The sequence below is a fragment of the Natator depressus genome, chromosome 27 (assembly GCF_965152275.1).
Source record: "Natator depressus isolate rNatDep1 chromosome 27, rNatDep2.hap1, whole genome shotgun sequence".
NCBI classification, from domain to species: domain Eukaryota; kingdom Metazoa; phylum Chordata; order Testudines; family Cheloniidae; genus Natator; species Natator depressus.
In genome coordinates this window covers 11,427,289-11,444,144 of record NC_134260.1, presented here as the reverse complement: position 1 = coordinate 11,444,144, position 16,856 = coordinate 11,427,289, and the positions used below count along the sequence as shown (strand labels likewise).

The window sequence follows — 16,856 nt, the reverse complement described above, 5'->3', positions numbered from 1 at the left end:
ATCTGCAAGATCCCACACACGAGCTAAACAGCATGGAGTCCCATGGTATCTGGCTCAGAAGGGAAAAGGGGTGAGTCAGCACCACCAGAATGGGAACCTGGGAAAGACCCTCCTGGGCTGAAAAATTCCAAGGAGGTGGAAAACTCGGGGGGTCCGAGCTCGCTGACACTGGCAGCAGTGGTGGGAAGAGCGTCAGTGTTTTAACCACTAAGGGCCAGATGTTCCCATGGTCAGCACCCACAATCGCCCGGATTTTGGAAAGAACTCAGCTCCCATTTAGGCACCACAGTATGTGGGTGGATTTTCCAAAGAGCCGGGCAGGTTGGGTGCCAACATCTGTTCAGAACCTGGCTGTCAGCGTCACACCAGGAGCGCCGAGCGTTGGAAAATCTGCCCCTTATTTGGGTGCCTAAAGGCTGAGCTCAGGCCCAGAGGAGCCTCCAAGGTATTTAGACACCTAACTCCCATTGAATAACCTAAACACCTTTGAGGATCTGGGCCTGAGCTCTTCAGATTTGGATGTGCTGGGTTCAGCCAGCGCTCGGCAACAGGGACAGCGGGAGAGATCCTGAAAGTCGGCAGCCAGAGCGGGTTGCAGTGGGTCCCTGGGGATCAGGAAAGGGGGACAGCTGCTGTGCAGTCTGCGTGACAGCTGCCTTCCCCTCTGCATGACCTCGGGGGACGCCGAGGGGTTTTTATTGACCGTCCCCTACTAACAACCTCGTTAATGAACCCTGCCACGACGTCCCACCCTGCAGCAACCGGCCTTGGCATCAGGAATCTCTCCCCTCCCAGCAGCTGCCAGCTGCGGGGAATAAACAGTCGGATACAAGTGACAAGTCACTTCCTCCCCACCAGGGCGTAGCCAGACGGAAAGTGCCCCCTCCCCAGACACACACTGCAGGGAGAACAATGGAAGGAGTGGGGCTGGGGGATAGACCCCCCCAGAACATGGAGCTGCCAGACACACCAATGAGCCTGGGGGTGTCCTACTATTGGGGGGAGGGGAGCCTATCAAGCTCCGTTCCCATCTATCTCCCCTCCCCCTGTTTTATGTCTGTTCCACCTCTCCCCCATCCCCCTTGTCTGCCTCCCACCTCCTTGTCATCTGTCTCTCTCCCCGCTTCCTTGTGGCCCGTCTCCCCCTCTTTGAGGTCTCTCGGGATCCCCACCCCTCCTGCCCCATTTTCACATGAGCTCCTGCTCTCCCTCCCCTGGGGGCTCAGAACCAGTCGCAGCAGAGAGAGACATCTTACGACTCACTTTCACGCATCTCCCCCCCCCCCCCCCCGTGGTGGCACGGGGCCGGGGGGAAGGGCTGGCCTGGAAAGAAGAGGGGGATACAGGCACCCCCACTCGAGACATCTGTCATAGCTCAGATACTACGGTGATGGGCACCAGTGTGAGAACCCCGACAGACAGACATCAGGGTACATACAATGATAGCTAGACAGACACCCACCATTCCTGGCAGAACCACCCTCCCTAATGTTTAGCCTCTCCCTTTGATCCCTGTTTCTCTGTCCCCTCTCACCCCCCAACCTCACCCCGGCTATAACAAGCTGAGGCATTGTATTTTCAATCTGAACACCCCAATCTCTGCCCCCAACGTTGTTTCACCACCCGCCCGTGCTCCATAAACCGCCCCCGTTCCACAGCCTGGGATGGAAGCTCTGAGAGCCTCCCCCACCCTGCACGTCCGCACAGGCTGCTAGCCGTTCCTGATGCTCTGGGAACTGCAGTCCTGGGAGGGATCGATGCCTCCGAGTGGATTTCCCCCCCTCCCCCAGCAACCATTGCTGAACACTGCAGGCGGGAGGGGGAGGAGACCTAGCAAAGCGGGTCTGCTGGTGGCAGCAGGGGGATGAGCGGCCACATTTCAGCAGGCAGCCCAAGCCAGTGTTCTCCTGGGGGTGGGAGTGGGTCACTGGTATTGGGGTGCATGGGGTGGGGTGCACCATAGTAAGGGGTTGTGGTAATGGGAGTGATGTTATTAATTGCATCGCTAAAAGCCGAAGACCCAGTGTTCACCCTCAGCAACATCGGCACCTCCCCACAAGAGTGGATGGTTCAGACTCAGGACTCTTGGCTTCCAGCCCCAGCTTCACGCTGACTCTCATTGATCAGAGGGGAAGTCACTTCATGTCTAAGTGCCTCTTTCCCCCAGCGGTAAAATGGGAATAACAGTGCCCTAGATTCAGAGTAGCAGCCGTGTTAGTCTGTATCCGCAAAAAGAAAAGGAGGACTTGTGGCACCTTAGAGACTAACAAATTTATTAGAGCATAAGGTTTCGTGAGCTACAGCTCAGTTCATCAGATGCATGCTGTGGAAAATACAGTGGGGAGATTGTATGTATGGGCCACCACTGCCCTCTCCTGGACAGAATTAGAGAAGTTCAACCGTGTGTCATTGGCCGTGTACTGCTAGCACCCTGTGGAGGTTCTTCCCCCAGGCAGTAGACATCTGTACACACCAGTGACATTAACATCCACGATTCCATAGCCCCATTCACCCTGAAGGTTTCCCAAAGCTCATTACGCACCGTGAATGCACACAGGAGCCCCTCACCCATTACTGAAATGCAGCCACCTCTGGGATGGAACACAGCAGCTGGTAAACAGCCCAAAGTAACAACAAATGCTGCACACTGCTGAGACTGCCAGGAGATCTAATGGGGCTGGACATAGCTGCCCAGTTGGATTATAAGTGCAAGCATCAGCAGACAGGGCACTACCTGGAGACACGAGTTCTATTCCAGTGACCTGCTGCCGGGTGACCTTGGGCAAGTCGCTTCCCTGACCCATGCCTCAGTTTCCCCTAATGCCCTGGATCTGTCTTGTCTATTTACATTGTAAGCTCGTTGGGGCAGGTGCCTCTGTGTGCTGCACCTCGCACAACAGGGCCCTGATCTCAGCTGGGGCCTGGAAGCACCTGGCAGCACGGGGCCCTGATCTCAGTGCAGGGCCACTAAGAGCTACTGCGATACCAGTACTGACGAACCACTGACATCACTTCCTGCAGCCCCTTGCTTTGGGCCAGCCCCCTCCCACCCTGCAACCCTGTGCCCATGGGAGACAATCTAGTTAGGCAGGAGTCAGGAAGAGCAACACAACCAGGGCCTGCTGTTGTGAATGATTTACCTCCCACAAGGGATTGCCAGTGAAGCAGACATCTGACGTACCCCGCCCACGCCCCCATGCAGGGGAAAGTCTCTGGGGTCTTATTTTACCCTCTTTCCCCATAATACCAGACGCACTAGCATGGGATGAAGGAGGGAATTGCCAGCCCAGCCGGCCCCGGCCCCATCCTCCCTTGAGACCCTTTTCAGGAAACCTCAGCACCGTATTTCAAACCTGAGGAACAATCCAATCTGATCTCCAGCCCTTCCCGGAGCCCAGTCAATGGGGACAGCCCTAGACTGCGTGGAAGGGGGAGCAGGGAGTCTGCCCAAATGCCACCTGCTCACATTTTCCATCTGTGAATGCCAGCCCCGGTGCCCCCTCTTCCCGTCCTTCTGCAAGACGGGAAATGAGATCACATCCTGGCCATCAGTTAGCAGGCTAATCCCACAATGGACAAACTCCCTCCTCCCCGACAACCAGTCCACGCTTCCCCCGCTACTAATCATACCAACATGGGCCCTCCAGACACAGAGCCACAAACATATGGGAAGCGCCTTGCTCTCTGGGTGATCCCTGTGCTGTACCAGGCCGATACATAGACACCTCTTCCCCTTTTCAATTCATGTGAATCCAGGAGCTTTGTGGTCAGTCTGTGGGGAGGCAGCATTGCCTAGTAATTAGAGCAGGAGTCTCAGAATTAGGACCCTGCGGTTCTATTCCCAGCTCTGTAAGACATGTGGCCTAGTGATTGGGGGCGGGGGCTGGGAATCAGGACTCCTGGGTTCTTGCCCTGTGGGAGGGAGTGGGAGCTAATAATTAGAGTAGCAGGCTGAATGCAGGACTCCTGGGTTCTGTTCCAGACTCAGCCACTGCCTCGCTATGTGACCTTGGGTGAGCTCCTTCCCCTCTTTGTGCCTCAGTTTCCCCCATCTCTAAAAGTGATGAACTGCCCCTTTATAAACACAGTTTTGGGGTCCCCAGTGGGGAGGTGGCTTGGTAAGTCAGACTAGATGACCACAGTGACCCTTCTGGCGAAGGCAATTTGATTGCTAATTATCTCCATGACTCGCAGCCTTCTGATGGGTGCAGGCTGGGTCAAGGCCCTGAACTGAAAGTAGCTCAAGGGCCAGGCTGTGCAACACGGGTGATGCCCCGGGACCCCTTCCAGACTCAGAGGAAGGAGGAGACTAACACCCCCTCACCCCCATCTCCCCGATCGGCACGTGGCTTGGGGACGGAAGCAGCTTTGCAGTGTGTGGGGTCGGTGGGCTTCAAAGTGGCGTCCCACTGAATTTCCCAGCCATGAAGTCCCAGTATGGGCACAGAAAATACAGTAGGAGGGAGCTGGGTTGGGAGGTGTCGTCACGACAGAGAGTTACTTGCGGCTCGAATCTCTTTGCCCCCAAACACCTATCACTGTAGCCAGGCCGGGGACGTTTCCCCATCAGGGGGCTAGACGCAGCTATGGCAGGGAATGAGTGGCCTTGAGCTCCTAATGGATCTGTCCCATCTGGGTCTGCTCCTGCGAGATGTTGGACCTCTTGGGTGCTTGTGAGCGTCACCTCTCCGGCACGCTACTCCCTGCGGGAAGGGGCTGGCACGGGAGGACGAGATCCAGAGGCTCGCGTTCCCCAGAGCTGCCACCCCAGCACAGCCGGGTGGGAGACTCCGATTGCTCCAGGGCACGTTCCCTCTTCCCAGCTCAGAGCCTCACCCTAAACCACCCCTCTGAACCTGCTCTCTGGGGCACTTCAGTCTAGAGCATAGCAGTGCAAACCCTCCTCCACCTCCTCCTCTTGCAGCTCAGAACATCCCAGGGCCCTTCTGAGCCAGGTGGCACCAAGACCCCAGAGCAGAAATATGAGACATACGCAGTTTGGATTCAAGTCAAGATCCGAATCCAGGGTTTTGTTACAGCCCACTAGACACGTGGGGATGCTGGGCACAGAGCTGCAGGTGCTGGGAACGCCTGGAATGAAATCTAGGGGAGTCCATGCAATGCCTCCCCGACCCTGTCTTCCCCACAGGAGGGAGGGAGGTGGAAGCTGGAGGGTTTCTCCTCGGCAAGGACATTGTGGGTGGCGAGGGACGGAGTCAGGGTCCCTGCTGCCAGGCCGGGAGCGCGGGAAGAAGGGGTGGGGAACAGCTGACACTCACATTTGGTGGAGAGAAAGAGAAAGAGAAAGGGCCCCCTCTAGTGAGGGCTCGTGTGAGGTGCCTGCCAGCGGGCAGAGGGGACTGGGATGGGAGGGGGATCCCACCCAATCCATGGGCACCTGGGGGATTTGGGCCCCCTCAGTGCTGGTTTAAGGCCATCTCCCGTCACTGGCTTTCCGCCAGGGCTGAATTTGGCCCCAGCAGGGTGGTTAGTTTGTTTTCTTCCAAATCCCTTTCCCCTCCCCCTCCTCCCTTTTATTTTTAGTTAATTTTCTCTTGGGGGCCAGCAGGAGACTGAATCTCCAGGGGGAATAAAACCAGAGTTCCCGCCATCGGGGCGGCACCTGCTGTCTCAGCGGGGGCTCCTCAGGGGGTGGGGGTGTTGTCTGGCACAGCGCCCTGCTGCCCGTCCAACCATGTGGAGGGGACACACCCAGCACATCGTTACCCAGTGGGGCTTTCTGCTGCTTTGACCCTGAATGTTGATTCCCCTCTGCTGATTGGCTGTTCGCTTCCACCCCCCCCCGTCTGCTTCAGACTCACTCCTCCCTGCCCCCTTCTTGCCCCCACCCCTGTCATTCCAACCCACCCCTATCGCCAACTAATTCCCACGCCACAAACCCCTCCCACAAATCAAAGGGAAACAAGCCAACACGACATGATGGTTGCAGCCCCTTCTTGCCCCTGCTCGTATGTTATACCCTGTCTCCCCAGCCCTGGGTCTGTCCTGTCCATTTAGATTGTAAGCCTTCTGGGGCAGGGACTGCCTCTCAGACCATGTCTCGACTAGGAAGGCCTTGCCAGTGTAGTTATACCGGTATACTATCCCAGCAAAGCGCTCCTCGTGTGGACACAGCTTATACCAGCCAAACCGAGCCCCCCGAGTGGAATGGGCAAAAGCACATGCCGATATTAGCTGCATCCACACTGGTAACTTTTCCCAGCACACCCATATTGTCCAGGGATCACACACCTCTTCACACCCCGACCCACATAACTACACTGGCAGAAGTCTGTAGTGTATGGACGTACTCTGCTTGGCGCCCAGCACAATGGGGCCCTGATCTCCAATCCCTAGGACTTCCTAGGCCCTATGGGAAATAAGCAAATAGTTAATACGAACAACAGTAGCATGCACAGCTGGGGTTCCACGGCAGGGAAGCCAGCAACTCTCTCCTACCTCTGCTCCCACAGCAAAGATGGTTATGGCTAGTCAAGATCAGAAGCCCCTGTTGTGCTGGCAGCTCTACAGAGCAAGAGACAGTCACTGACTCAAAGCACTTGTAGTCGAAATAGATCAAACAAGTAACGGAAGGATTATTAGCTCCATTTTCCAGATGGGAAAGTGAGACCCAGAGAGATGGAAGGCAGATTTTCTAAAGAGCTCAGCTCTCATTTAGGCACCTAAGATTTGCAAAAAACCCCAGCACGCAATGGGCTGAGCTCGTTTGAACATCTGGGCACTTATTGAAGCGTCAAGGCGGAGCTGAGCGCTTGTGAACGTTCTGGCCCGTGGTCACTAAAACTGAAAGAATTCTTTAAAATCTCCGGCCTTGCCAAGACGACAAACGCTTTGCCAGCACAGCTGCACCACCAGCGCTCCCCTGTGTAGACGCAGCGCCTGCTGACAGTGACCGTTCTTCTGGTAGAGTAACGCCCCCTCCCCGAATGACATTAGCGATCCTGAAAAAAGCACTCTTCTGGCAAGAGCATCTGCTCTGGGGGTTCGGTCAGCAGAGCTACCTTGGCTGGGGTGTTTCACACCCTTCACTGAGATGGCTATGCCAACAAAACTTTACAGTGTGGGCCTGGCCTCAGTTACCAGCTAAACTAGGGAAATGATGCAAGGTAAATTTCACATTAATTCTAGTCAGTTTCTCTTTGGGGCTCTTCTGCACTATAGTGGGGGTAGCAGTGCTTGAATGTAGGGCCTGAGAACCAGGAAAGGAAATGGACTGGAAGCAGTAATGAACCCAAACAGCTTATTCTGAAAATTTTGCAGGGGAATATTTGCGTATTCAAATGAAACAAAAACTGTTTACCCTGGATTTTTAATATTTTAATGAATATTGTTTAAAATTAAGAAAAACAAAACACAGCCCATCATGATACTGTCACTTTTATACCAGCCATAGCTGCGTCCACACTAGAGGCAATAACAGTGGAGGTGTTACAGTAGAAAAATCACTCCCCCGACCGGCTTTAAATCCGTACAAAAACTACGTGTGGAGCAGACCTTAGAGGGGAATCCAGCCCTTAAACCAGATCCTCCATTGCCCTGCGTCTTCCACAGTCAGTCACACCATTTATAACAATCTGCACCGGAATAAGCAGCAACGCAAAGTTAGCCAGTTGAGGCCAAGCCCAAGTGCGGGAGATATATAGGGTGGGTTGATAAAAACCACCATGCCTCATCTCTGCTAGGATTTTGCAGGGAGCTAGTTACATCAGTGTAAAAGCCATGCCTTTTTCACAGTGAGGAGAAAGCCCTAGGTCCTCTGTGCAGTGATTTACACCTTGCACAAAGAAGGTGTAAAATGGCACCAGATCAGAATGACAGGTTTCAGAGTAACAGCCGTGTTAGTCTGTATTCGCAAAAAGAAAAGGAGGACTTGTGGCACCTTAGAGACTAACCAATTTATTTGAGCATAAGCTTCCGTGAGCTACAGCTCACTTCCTCGGTGATCAGAATGGTAATCTTCGCCTTGTGATGGTTCAAATAATGACACACGCCGCAGGTCGGTGGACAGTCAGGCCCGTAGGGGAAGCGTTTCAAAATTGCCTAAAGGATTTATTCACAGATTCCAAGGCCAGAAGAGACCACTGTGATCATCTCGTCCGGCCTCTTTCATAACACAGGCTAGACACCTTCCCTGAAATAATTCCTGACTGAATTAGAGCATCTGTTTTACAAAAAGATGGTCAGAGCACAGTTCCCAGTGAATGTCATGGGGACACAGGCACGTTTTAACATCTCCTTCTGTGGGAACAGAATAACGCATTGGCTGTCTTAAGACATCAATTCAAGAAACAAACTGGATTTAAAATAACTTCATGAAAATAGTGCTCTGAAAAATTGTGTGCGCACATGCGTGTGTGCAGGTGCATAAAAGTGTAAGTGTAACAAACCCTAAATTTGGATCCAGGCTGTTTCTCTACAAACATCTAAGTGAGGATTCTGATCTCCCTTACACCAATTTGATACTATTTAACTCCACTGGGCCAGACTCTTAGTGGGTGTCAATCAGCTATGCCAATTTACACCAGTGGAGAATCTGTCACGTTGACTTTAATGGGGCTGATTTACAGTAGCGTGACTGAGGTCAGAATCAGGTCCCTAGTGTGTGGTGAGTCCTTTCTCCCAGTGGGTTCAATCCTGCAAGGCGTAGAGCGCGCTGGCCCCAATCCTGCCAAGCACTTAAATCAATGGGACTATTCCAGTGCTAAAAGTGAAGCTTGTGCTTCAGGGCAGGCAGGATCGGATCCAGAGCGCTCAGCACCTTGCTGGCGGAACCTCACCGGAAAAATATCCCCGTCGAGCCCAAAACAGGAGACGCAGATGGGGTGTGACCCCCAAAACACCCAGAGGCAATTTGAGACAGCTGCGCAGCAAGGAAAGAGTTACCATGGCTCCCTCCCCCGTCCCTTCCTCTCAGCTCAAGAGCTCAGCCCACATGGGTGACTATGGGAAATTCGGATAAACAGGAGAAAACCTGGCTGGCAAACCTAGGGTCGGGGCTCTGCTTGGCACCTGAGGGCCTGGAAGCCCGAATGGAAGCCTCTTAAAGGAACCACAGTGAGGGTCCTAATATGAAAAATCAATAAAGGCAGAAGCAGTCTGGGGGTGGAGGGCGTCTTCCAGCATTCCCCCCAGCCAGCAAAGTTACAGACACGCTGGGGAATGAAAGGCCGAGCCCAGCTGCTTTATGGTGGGGGGGGGGGGCATTTGCTCACGGATTGGGGCATTCCTAAACGGAGGCGTTTTCGGGCTAAAGTGGCGCCACCTTCCCACGTCGCGGGGATGAGCGGGGGACGCTCTGCAGGGACTCCAGGAGGACGGAGCCCTGGGAACATCTGTTTGCTCCCTGGCAGCCTCAGAGCCTTTCCACGGCTGCCATCAGCCATTTCAATTATTAGCGAGAGACAACAAGCAGGCCCGGCCGGAGTCCAGGGCTATCTCTGGCCGGGTTATATCACAGGATAACGCACCCCCAAGCTGTCCAATCGGCGAGCGAGCCACATGCCAAGCTGTTTGATCTCACTGCCTAAAATTAACATGAGCCCCAGCCAACTAGGGCAAAGGGAAGGTGCCAGGGCGGCCCAATGGGGAACTGCCCTGCAGTGCAGCTGGGTGGCGGGGAGGTTATTTTTCCACCCTGGAAAGCAGACCGTGGGACACTTCCAACCGGCGGCAGGGGAGCTGGGGAACTGTTAGGCTCTAAGCAGAGGGAAGGTGCAAAGGCCGAGACCAGGGATTCTGTGAGGGTCCCAATTAGCGGACCCGCATGGGCTGCACCTTGAACCTTTGGGCAATCAGGAATCAGCAGAAGAGCGTATTGGGCGGGTGTGGGGGTCCGGGTCCTACTGAATAGGCAAGAGCTGCCCTATTCGTACACGAGCACAGCCAGTTTAACCTGCAGCATCCCCCTGCTATCCCAGTCCTGAGTCCCCCCCGAATAGCTCTGTCAATGCCCTTCAATCCCAGCCCACAGCCCTCTCTGCTCTTCCAGCCCCGGGCTCCTCAGGCCCATCTATATCCCTCAATCCCCATCTGCAGCTGCCCTGGGCTCCTCCCATCCATCTCTGCTGATGCTCCTCAGTCCTGACCCACGGCCCCTGGGGCTCCATCCCAACTCCCCTGCAGCACCTCAGCTTTGACTGTACCTGCACACATCCAGGAATGCATTGTCACACAGTCCGGTTCACGTAGTCACACGTGGCAAGGACACATGTTCACAACCATGCATACTCACACACACAGCTTCCCAGAGTGTCACACACTTGCACATCACATCTCCTTCTACACACACACGCTATACACGGGATTTCACCAACAGACAGCGGGTCGACACGCATTCAGCACGCCACACACAGTCATGTTCAGAGGGCCCTTGTGCAGGTGTCATGCATGTGCTGTACACACAGGCTCTCTCTCTATCCTCACACACACACACAACCCTTCTCACACTCTCCCACCCCCTAAGGCTTTGTCTTCACTGGGGAAAGAGGTGCAATTTTTAAACGCGGGATCATTAACATGTTAAAATCCTGACGTACACAGGGCAAAGGGTGATTTTAACACATGTTTAGCTGGCTAAGGTAAACCCTAGAAAGAACCCTAAATGTTGTGGACATAGCAGACTCAGATTTAATTCCCTGCTCTGCCACGGACTTCCCAGGTGACCCTGGGCAAGTCACTTAGCTGCTCTGTGCCTCAGTTTCCCCATCTGTAAAATGAGGGTGTTAGCACTGCCCTGCCTCAAAGGGGTGCTGGAAGGATAAATACATTAAAGATTGTGAGGTGCTCAGAGATTATAGTAACGGCGGTCATATAAGGATGATAGATAGATAGAGACAGCGTACAGTTTACTGTCAGGGAGCCTGGGGTACCAGAAGGGCAGGCTAGGTAGAGAATAGAGCAGTGAAGGCCTGGAGAGCTGAGAAGCTGAACCGCTGAAAATACACACACCTGCCTTCAGGGTGTGGGAAGGAGATTCTAAACTGGGCTGCCCAGACTCCATCATAATTACGTTGGCCCATAGAACAGGCTGTCAGGAGAATGCAGCAAAAAAATCCATCATCAAAATGAATCCTTGATGAATTGCTCACCAGCAAGTATTTGCCACCAGGTGCTACAGTGTGTGGATGTGTGTTGGGGCATGGGAGGGAGGGGAACCAAGGGGATGTTACCCGGATGCACTAAAGTAAACGTTGCTGTAGATTCGGGTCCAGACGTGCCATGAAACGCACGGGCCTCTGTGGCTAGGGAGCCTGCCCTATCTGTTCTGAACAGCTCTTTTATCAGTGCTAGTGTTAAATGGCTGCCCAGTCCACCCCAGAAGTGGATGCAATTCAGTGGGAGGTGAAGAGAGAACTCACGCCAATCGAATCAGCTGATCGATACAGTATATAGAACGTGTGCAGAGGGGAGGGGAAACTTGGCAGAAAGGGGAGAGAGGGGTAGAGAGAATCTGATATGTTTGGGCAGCACAAGGAGGCCCCAACCTGGTTTCCTCTCTAACCACTGCTGCAACGTAACAGTTAAATAAGGATCACAAGAAGAGAGAGCAAGGGGAACTTTGACTGACATGCACTATGTACGTGTCAGTCATCATCATTCAGAGCCATCACTCACTCCCTTCTGCCAATTCGAAAACTCACTACCAATAACTCCAGAACAGACTGATTGGCTTTGCTGCTACACGCAAGAAGCACAGCTCAGGGCAAGGCAATCCGGCAAACCAGGAACGTCAGAGACATCACAGCCCCACAAGTGGAGCCGGCTGGGACTCGGACTCTCCGGTTCTGGGGAAATTCTGACCTTTCGAAACCTGGTTTGGTTCCGAATCAGAAGGAAAACAGGCAATTTCAACATTTCCTGCAAAACGGAACTACCAAAAACGTGACTCCAAAACCATTTCACGTAGAAAAAAAATGCAAAATTTCATGTGGAAGCCAAATGTGGGTGCAATCGAGACGGGTCCACGCGACCTTTCAGTTTTGACAACCCTGAAGGAAAACTTTTGTAGGAAAACTTCCAACCAGGTTTTCCTACTGGGGACCACCTAGCCCATGTTCACCTTCTACAATGACACTGGGAAGAATTAGATTTTTATCAAGAAACATCAATTTCGCCATGCCCCCCCCCCCCAAGGAATAAATATTTCCAGCAATAATAATGGACATTCACAGAGGGGCAATGGAAGAAGAATACGGCTTGAGAACTTGAGTTTGATGTAAGGACATTTACGTAATGTCTATTTTGGCTCACGACGTTTGGAATTTGTGTTATAAAGCTTTAATTTTTGTAATCTTAATGTCGGCTGCCATTAACTGTTGCCTGACTCTCCTCTGCCGCCTGTGGAAATATACATCAGTAAAAATAAAAAAAAGTGTGACGATAAACATTGATACTATCAGTCAAAATCGAATTCTGCCAAGCCGACCTACCTGAAGAAGAGCTCTCTGTAGCTCGAAAGCGCGTCTCTCTCACCAACAGAAGTTGGTCCAATAAAAGATCTCACCTCCCCCACCTTGCCTCTCTCATATTCTGGGACCAACACAGCTACAACAGCACGGCAAGCCTATCAACTGTCCTATTCTCTGCATCTAGCTTTCAATGTTCCAGGTGATAGTGATTTTTCACCTTAACACATAATTCCTGCCTCCGTCTTAGGGGTTTACATGGCTGCCGTGGCCTCATCCAGCTCACTGGCAGGCAGTTTTCCTGATATTCAGCCTGAGTACATCTAGCAGCCCCAGTCCCGGGGCAGGGCTCCATTGTGCTAGGCGCTGTACAAACACGGACAGTCCCTGCCTTGCCTTGTTACAATCAGAATTTTCCTTTTCTTAACTGCCTCCTGTTTCTCCCAGTTACAGGCCCCCAGAGAGCAATTCTGTCCAATGCCCTCCTTGGGCAGCCCTGGGGACAGTGGAGCCCTGGGTTCTAATCCCGCTGAGCCCCTGCATGTATTTGGGCACGTCATTTCCCCTCTCTGTGCCTTGGTCTCATCACAAGAGGGGAAGGATGCTGATCTACCTATCTATCTATTTATAGGGGTGCTGTGTGGCTTGGGGCTGAGATTTTTAAGGGAACCTAAGGGGGTCAGGCTCCCAATTAAGTGGGAGCTGGAATTCCCTTAGGCCTTTTTCAATCGTGAGCACTTTGAGACCCCTGGATGGGGATGCTAGGAGCCCAAGGTGTCACTGCTGTAGAGGAGCTGAAGCGGGCATCAGACTTGGCCAACGTTCAGCCAAGGCGTACCGGTTATGGGCTGGGTTCTGCTCTCAGTTACCCTGGCGTAAATCCAGAGCAAGCCCACCCAACTTCCCGGTTTACACTGAGCACAGAATCCAGGCCAGGGCTCATCCTATCGTCCCTCACAGGCCAGCCCCTTTGTCCATCTTCAGGCAGGTGCCTGCCTGTCTGATCCCTGGGATAAGAGCCCACTGCCCATGCCCGACACCCACAGCCCTGAATGTCCCAGCACTGCCCTTCCCCCATCACGGGGAACCCTTTGCCTCCCGCCTAGCGGCTCCCAGCACTCCAAGGATGCAAGCACAAATTTCTCCTGCTTCCCAGGTGGCGTGGGAAGTCCTGGCTATATCTGCACCCTGGGAAAGCTGGGGTGCTAGCTGGGATATCTGGGGGGCTCCCAGTGACCTGACCACGCCGCCATGCCAGGGCAGTACCCGCAGGGCAATCGAGCAGAACAGAACAGGGGAATATGAAGTGCAGCAATACAAGGGATTCCAACTGGCATGGGAGGGATTGAGCAGAGAGACACCCACGGCCTGTGGATTCGGGGGAGGGTGGGGACAGCGGCAGCGGCAGACAGGGGCATGGCAGAGTGGGGCGCCTTCGGATTTAGGGAGGAGGGGGGATTACTGTCCTCCGGATTCGGGTGACGGGGTGGGGGGCTGCCTTTCATCCTCCCCACTCCCTTCACAGCTTGTTCCAGCCGAGGGGAAGGTTTTCAGGATTCATTCAGCAAAAGCAACATAACGTGAGAAGAGGGAGGGGCTGATGCCCCCCCCGCTCCCCTTCAAACCCACACTAACAACCCCCTCCCTACCAGAAACCCAGAGATCCCATCCCACCCCACCCCCACCAAGGAGACTCCCCCACGGCCGCTGTTCTTTGCCCCACCCGGCTTCCATGCGGAGACAGGCCGAGAGAGGCTCCATCCTGCCGCAGCCGCCTCTCCCTTCCCACATCCCCGCCCCCCACCCCGCTGCCACAAAATGGTGGCGGCTGCCCCCCCAACCGCTGAATGTGGAAGTACCCCAATCCCCAGAGCCTGCTCCGTCGCCCCACGGCACCCCCTGGGGACAGCACAGATGGGACGCGCTCGCCAGGGTGGCCCAGGCTGGCTTTGGGCAGGGAGAGGGACCCCTTGCCCCACTCGGCTGCGGGGCAGAACTCGGTGGCAGGTGCTTCTCTCGCTCGGTCTCCTCCCATGAGCCGCCAGAGACGGAGGCCAGAAATCAGCCTGAACGAGGCCACGACCAGGAGCAACAAGTGCCACTTGCTGCAAAGAACTAACCCAGAGCAACCAAAGGGCGTGTGTGGGTGTGTGTGCGTGCATTGCGGTGGCCTCCTTTCTAATCGGTGCGACCATGTTTCTATACGCAACAAGAATCTTTGTCTAAGGGGTGTATGGATGTGCCTTACAAGGGTCTCCGTCTCAAGGTTGCCAGGGACGGCTGTAGAGGACGAGGGTCTCTGATGGGCGTGAACGGGCGCGTGCGCCTGTGTGCAGTGATTGTGAGGGTCTCTGGCCAGTGGGCTCAGATGCCCGCAAGGCCTCCCTGGCGAAGCATCCCCAATACCGGGGCATCTCGACAGCAAGTTTCCCTGGGTACCATGCTGACTGTCCAGCCGTAATTCCCAGCATGGGGTCAGGCAGCCCCTGGCTAGGTGAGACCAGGAGGGGCCACTCCGAAAACAGCTCTGCTCTGTTCCCTCACCCCTCCCTGGCCCCTCCAGGAGGGAGAGTCAAGTGGCAAATCGTGGTTATCTGAAGCATCCCCCGTGCCCCATGACCCACACAGGTCCGGCTAAGCAGCACCGTGTGACCCACGTGTCTCACAGAATCCCTGGTCTGGACCATTCACCCAGAGACAAGGAGAGGGCACATGGCCGGCCGGCCGGCCTCCCTCCTCCTCCACCAGGCTGGGATTTTGCCTGCACAGAAGCTGAGCTGGCAGCGAGGGGATGTTTATACACCCCTGGGCAGCCAGTCCCCTTCCTTGTATTGACCCCCAGCCCTCCCTTCGCTGACACCTTGCTCCCTCCCCTCATTCCCATTCCTCCCTACACCCCCTACCCACTCCTCCCTAGACAAGCCCCCTCCATGTCCCACACCCTCCCATCGCCTCCCATGCCACCCCCCTCGATACCCCTCCCATACAACGCCCCATGCCCTAGCACCTCCCTATACAAGCCCCACCTCCACTCCCCTCTCTGTACCCCACCCCTCCCTCCATACACCCCTCTTTTTCTTCCTCTTGATCTTTTGTTATTATCATTGTAATATTCTCTCTCTGCCACACACCTGCTGTGTTCCCCCCACCAGGAGGGGTGCTGGCGGGGGGGGGGGGGGGGTTGGACCAAGCACCAGCCTCCTCACTAGACCCCAGGGTGGCAAAGCCAGCCTGCATGACATACAGGAGCTAGAGATCAGTGTCCCCTTCTGTGCCCCCCCCCACCTTGCAGAGCACTGCGCCCCAGCCCCCTTGTCCACAGCTCGGCACTCAGCCCTGGCATGGCTCTGACCTGACCCCACCCTACCCAATCCAGAGCCCCACCCTATGCACAGACCCCCCCCCCCCCACAGACCCCATTCAAGGAGATCCCCCATGCATAGAGCCCCACCCTATGCACAGACCCCCGACCCCATTCACAGAGACCCCCCATGCATAGAACCCAGACCCCCACACACACAGAGCCCCACCCTACGCACAAACCCCAGACCCCCACACACAGACCCCAGACCCCCAGGCACAGAGCCCCACCCTACGCACAGACCCCAGACCCCCAGGCACAGAGCCCCACCCTATGCACAGACCCCAGACCCCCACACACAGACCCCAGACCCCCAGGCACAGAGCCCCACCCTACACACAGACCCCAGATCCCCACACACAGACCCCAGACCCCCAGGCACAGAGCCCCACCCTATGCAGATCTCAGACCGCATTTATAGACCCCAGACCCCCATACACAGAGCCCCACCCTATGCACAGACCCCAGACCCCCAGGCACAGAGCCCCACCCGACACACAGACCCCAGACCCGCATTCACAGAGCCCCACTCTATGCACAGACCCGAGACCCAGATTCCCTGCAGAGACCCCCCCCCACCCCATGCACAGAATCCAGGACCCCGCACCACGCACAGAGCCCCACCCTATGCACAGACCCCAGACCCAGGCTCCCTGCAGAGACCCCCCCCCACTCCATGCACAGAAACCAGGACCCCACACCACTCACAGAGCCCCACCCTATGCACAGACCCCAGACCCAGGCTCCCTGCACAGAGCCCCACCCCACGCCTAGATCCCAGCTTCCACCCCTTACAAAGACCCCCACCTCTTCCACAAAGCCACCCCCGCCCGGCTCCGTTGTGTGCACGAGCCTCCCCGGGAGGGGCCGCAAAGCCGCCCCCCACCCCCCGGCGGTGCCTCCTACCTGCTCCATGCTGCGCCCCTCAGCGCGCCCCCAGGCCAGGCCGAGAAGGAGGGAGGGCGGGGGGCAGCCCCCCGGCACGATCCATGTGACTTTCCTACGGCAGGTCCCCCGGAGCCGGCCCGGCTGCGGCGTCTGCTGCGAGCGCCCGTTTCCCCGCCGGGCGT

At 55.3% G+C, this 16,856-nt stretch overlaps 1 protein-coding gene across 1 annotated transcript in view; it reads right to left on the bottom strand.

Moving 5' to 3' along the window:
* Window positions 1–16,856, bottom strand: part of ARHGAP23 (Rho GTPase activating protein 23) — a 126,368-nt gene extending 109,512 nt beyond the window's left edge. The window contains exon 1 of the mRNA XM_074940898.1: window positions 16,693–16,856. Coding sequence (XP_074796999.1) covers window positions 16,693–16,701 — 9 coding nt within the window. The 5' untranslated portion in view covers window positions 16,702–16,856. The remainder of the gene's footprint in view (window positions 1–16,692) is intronic.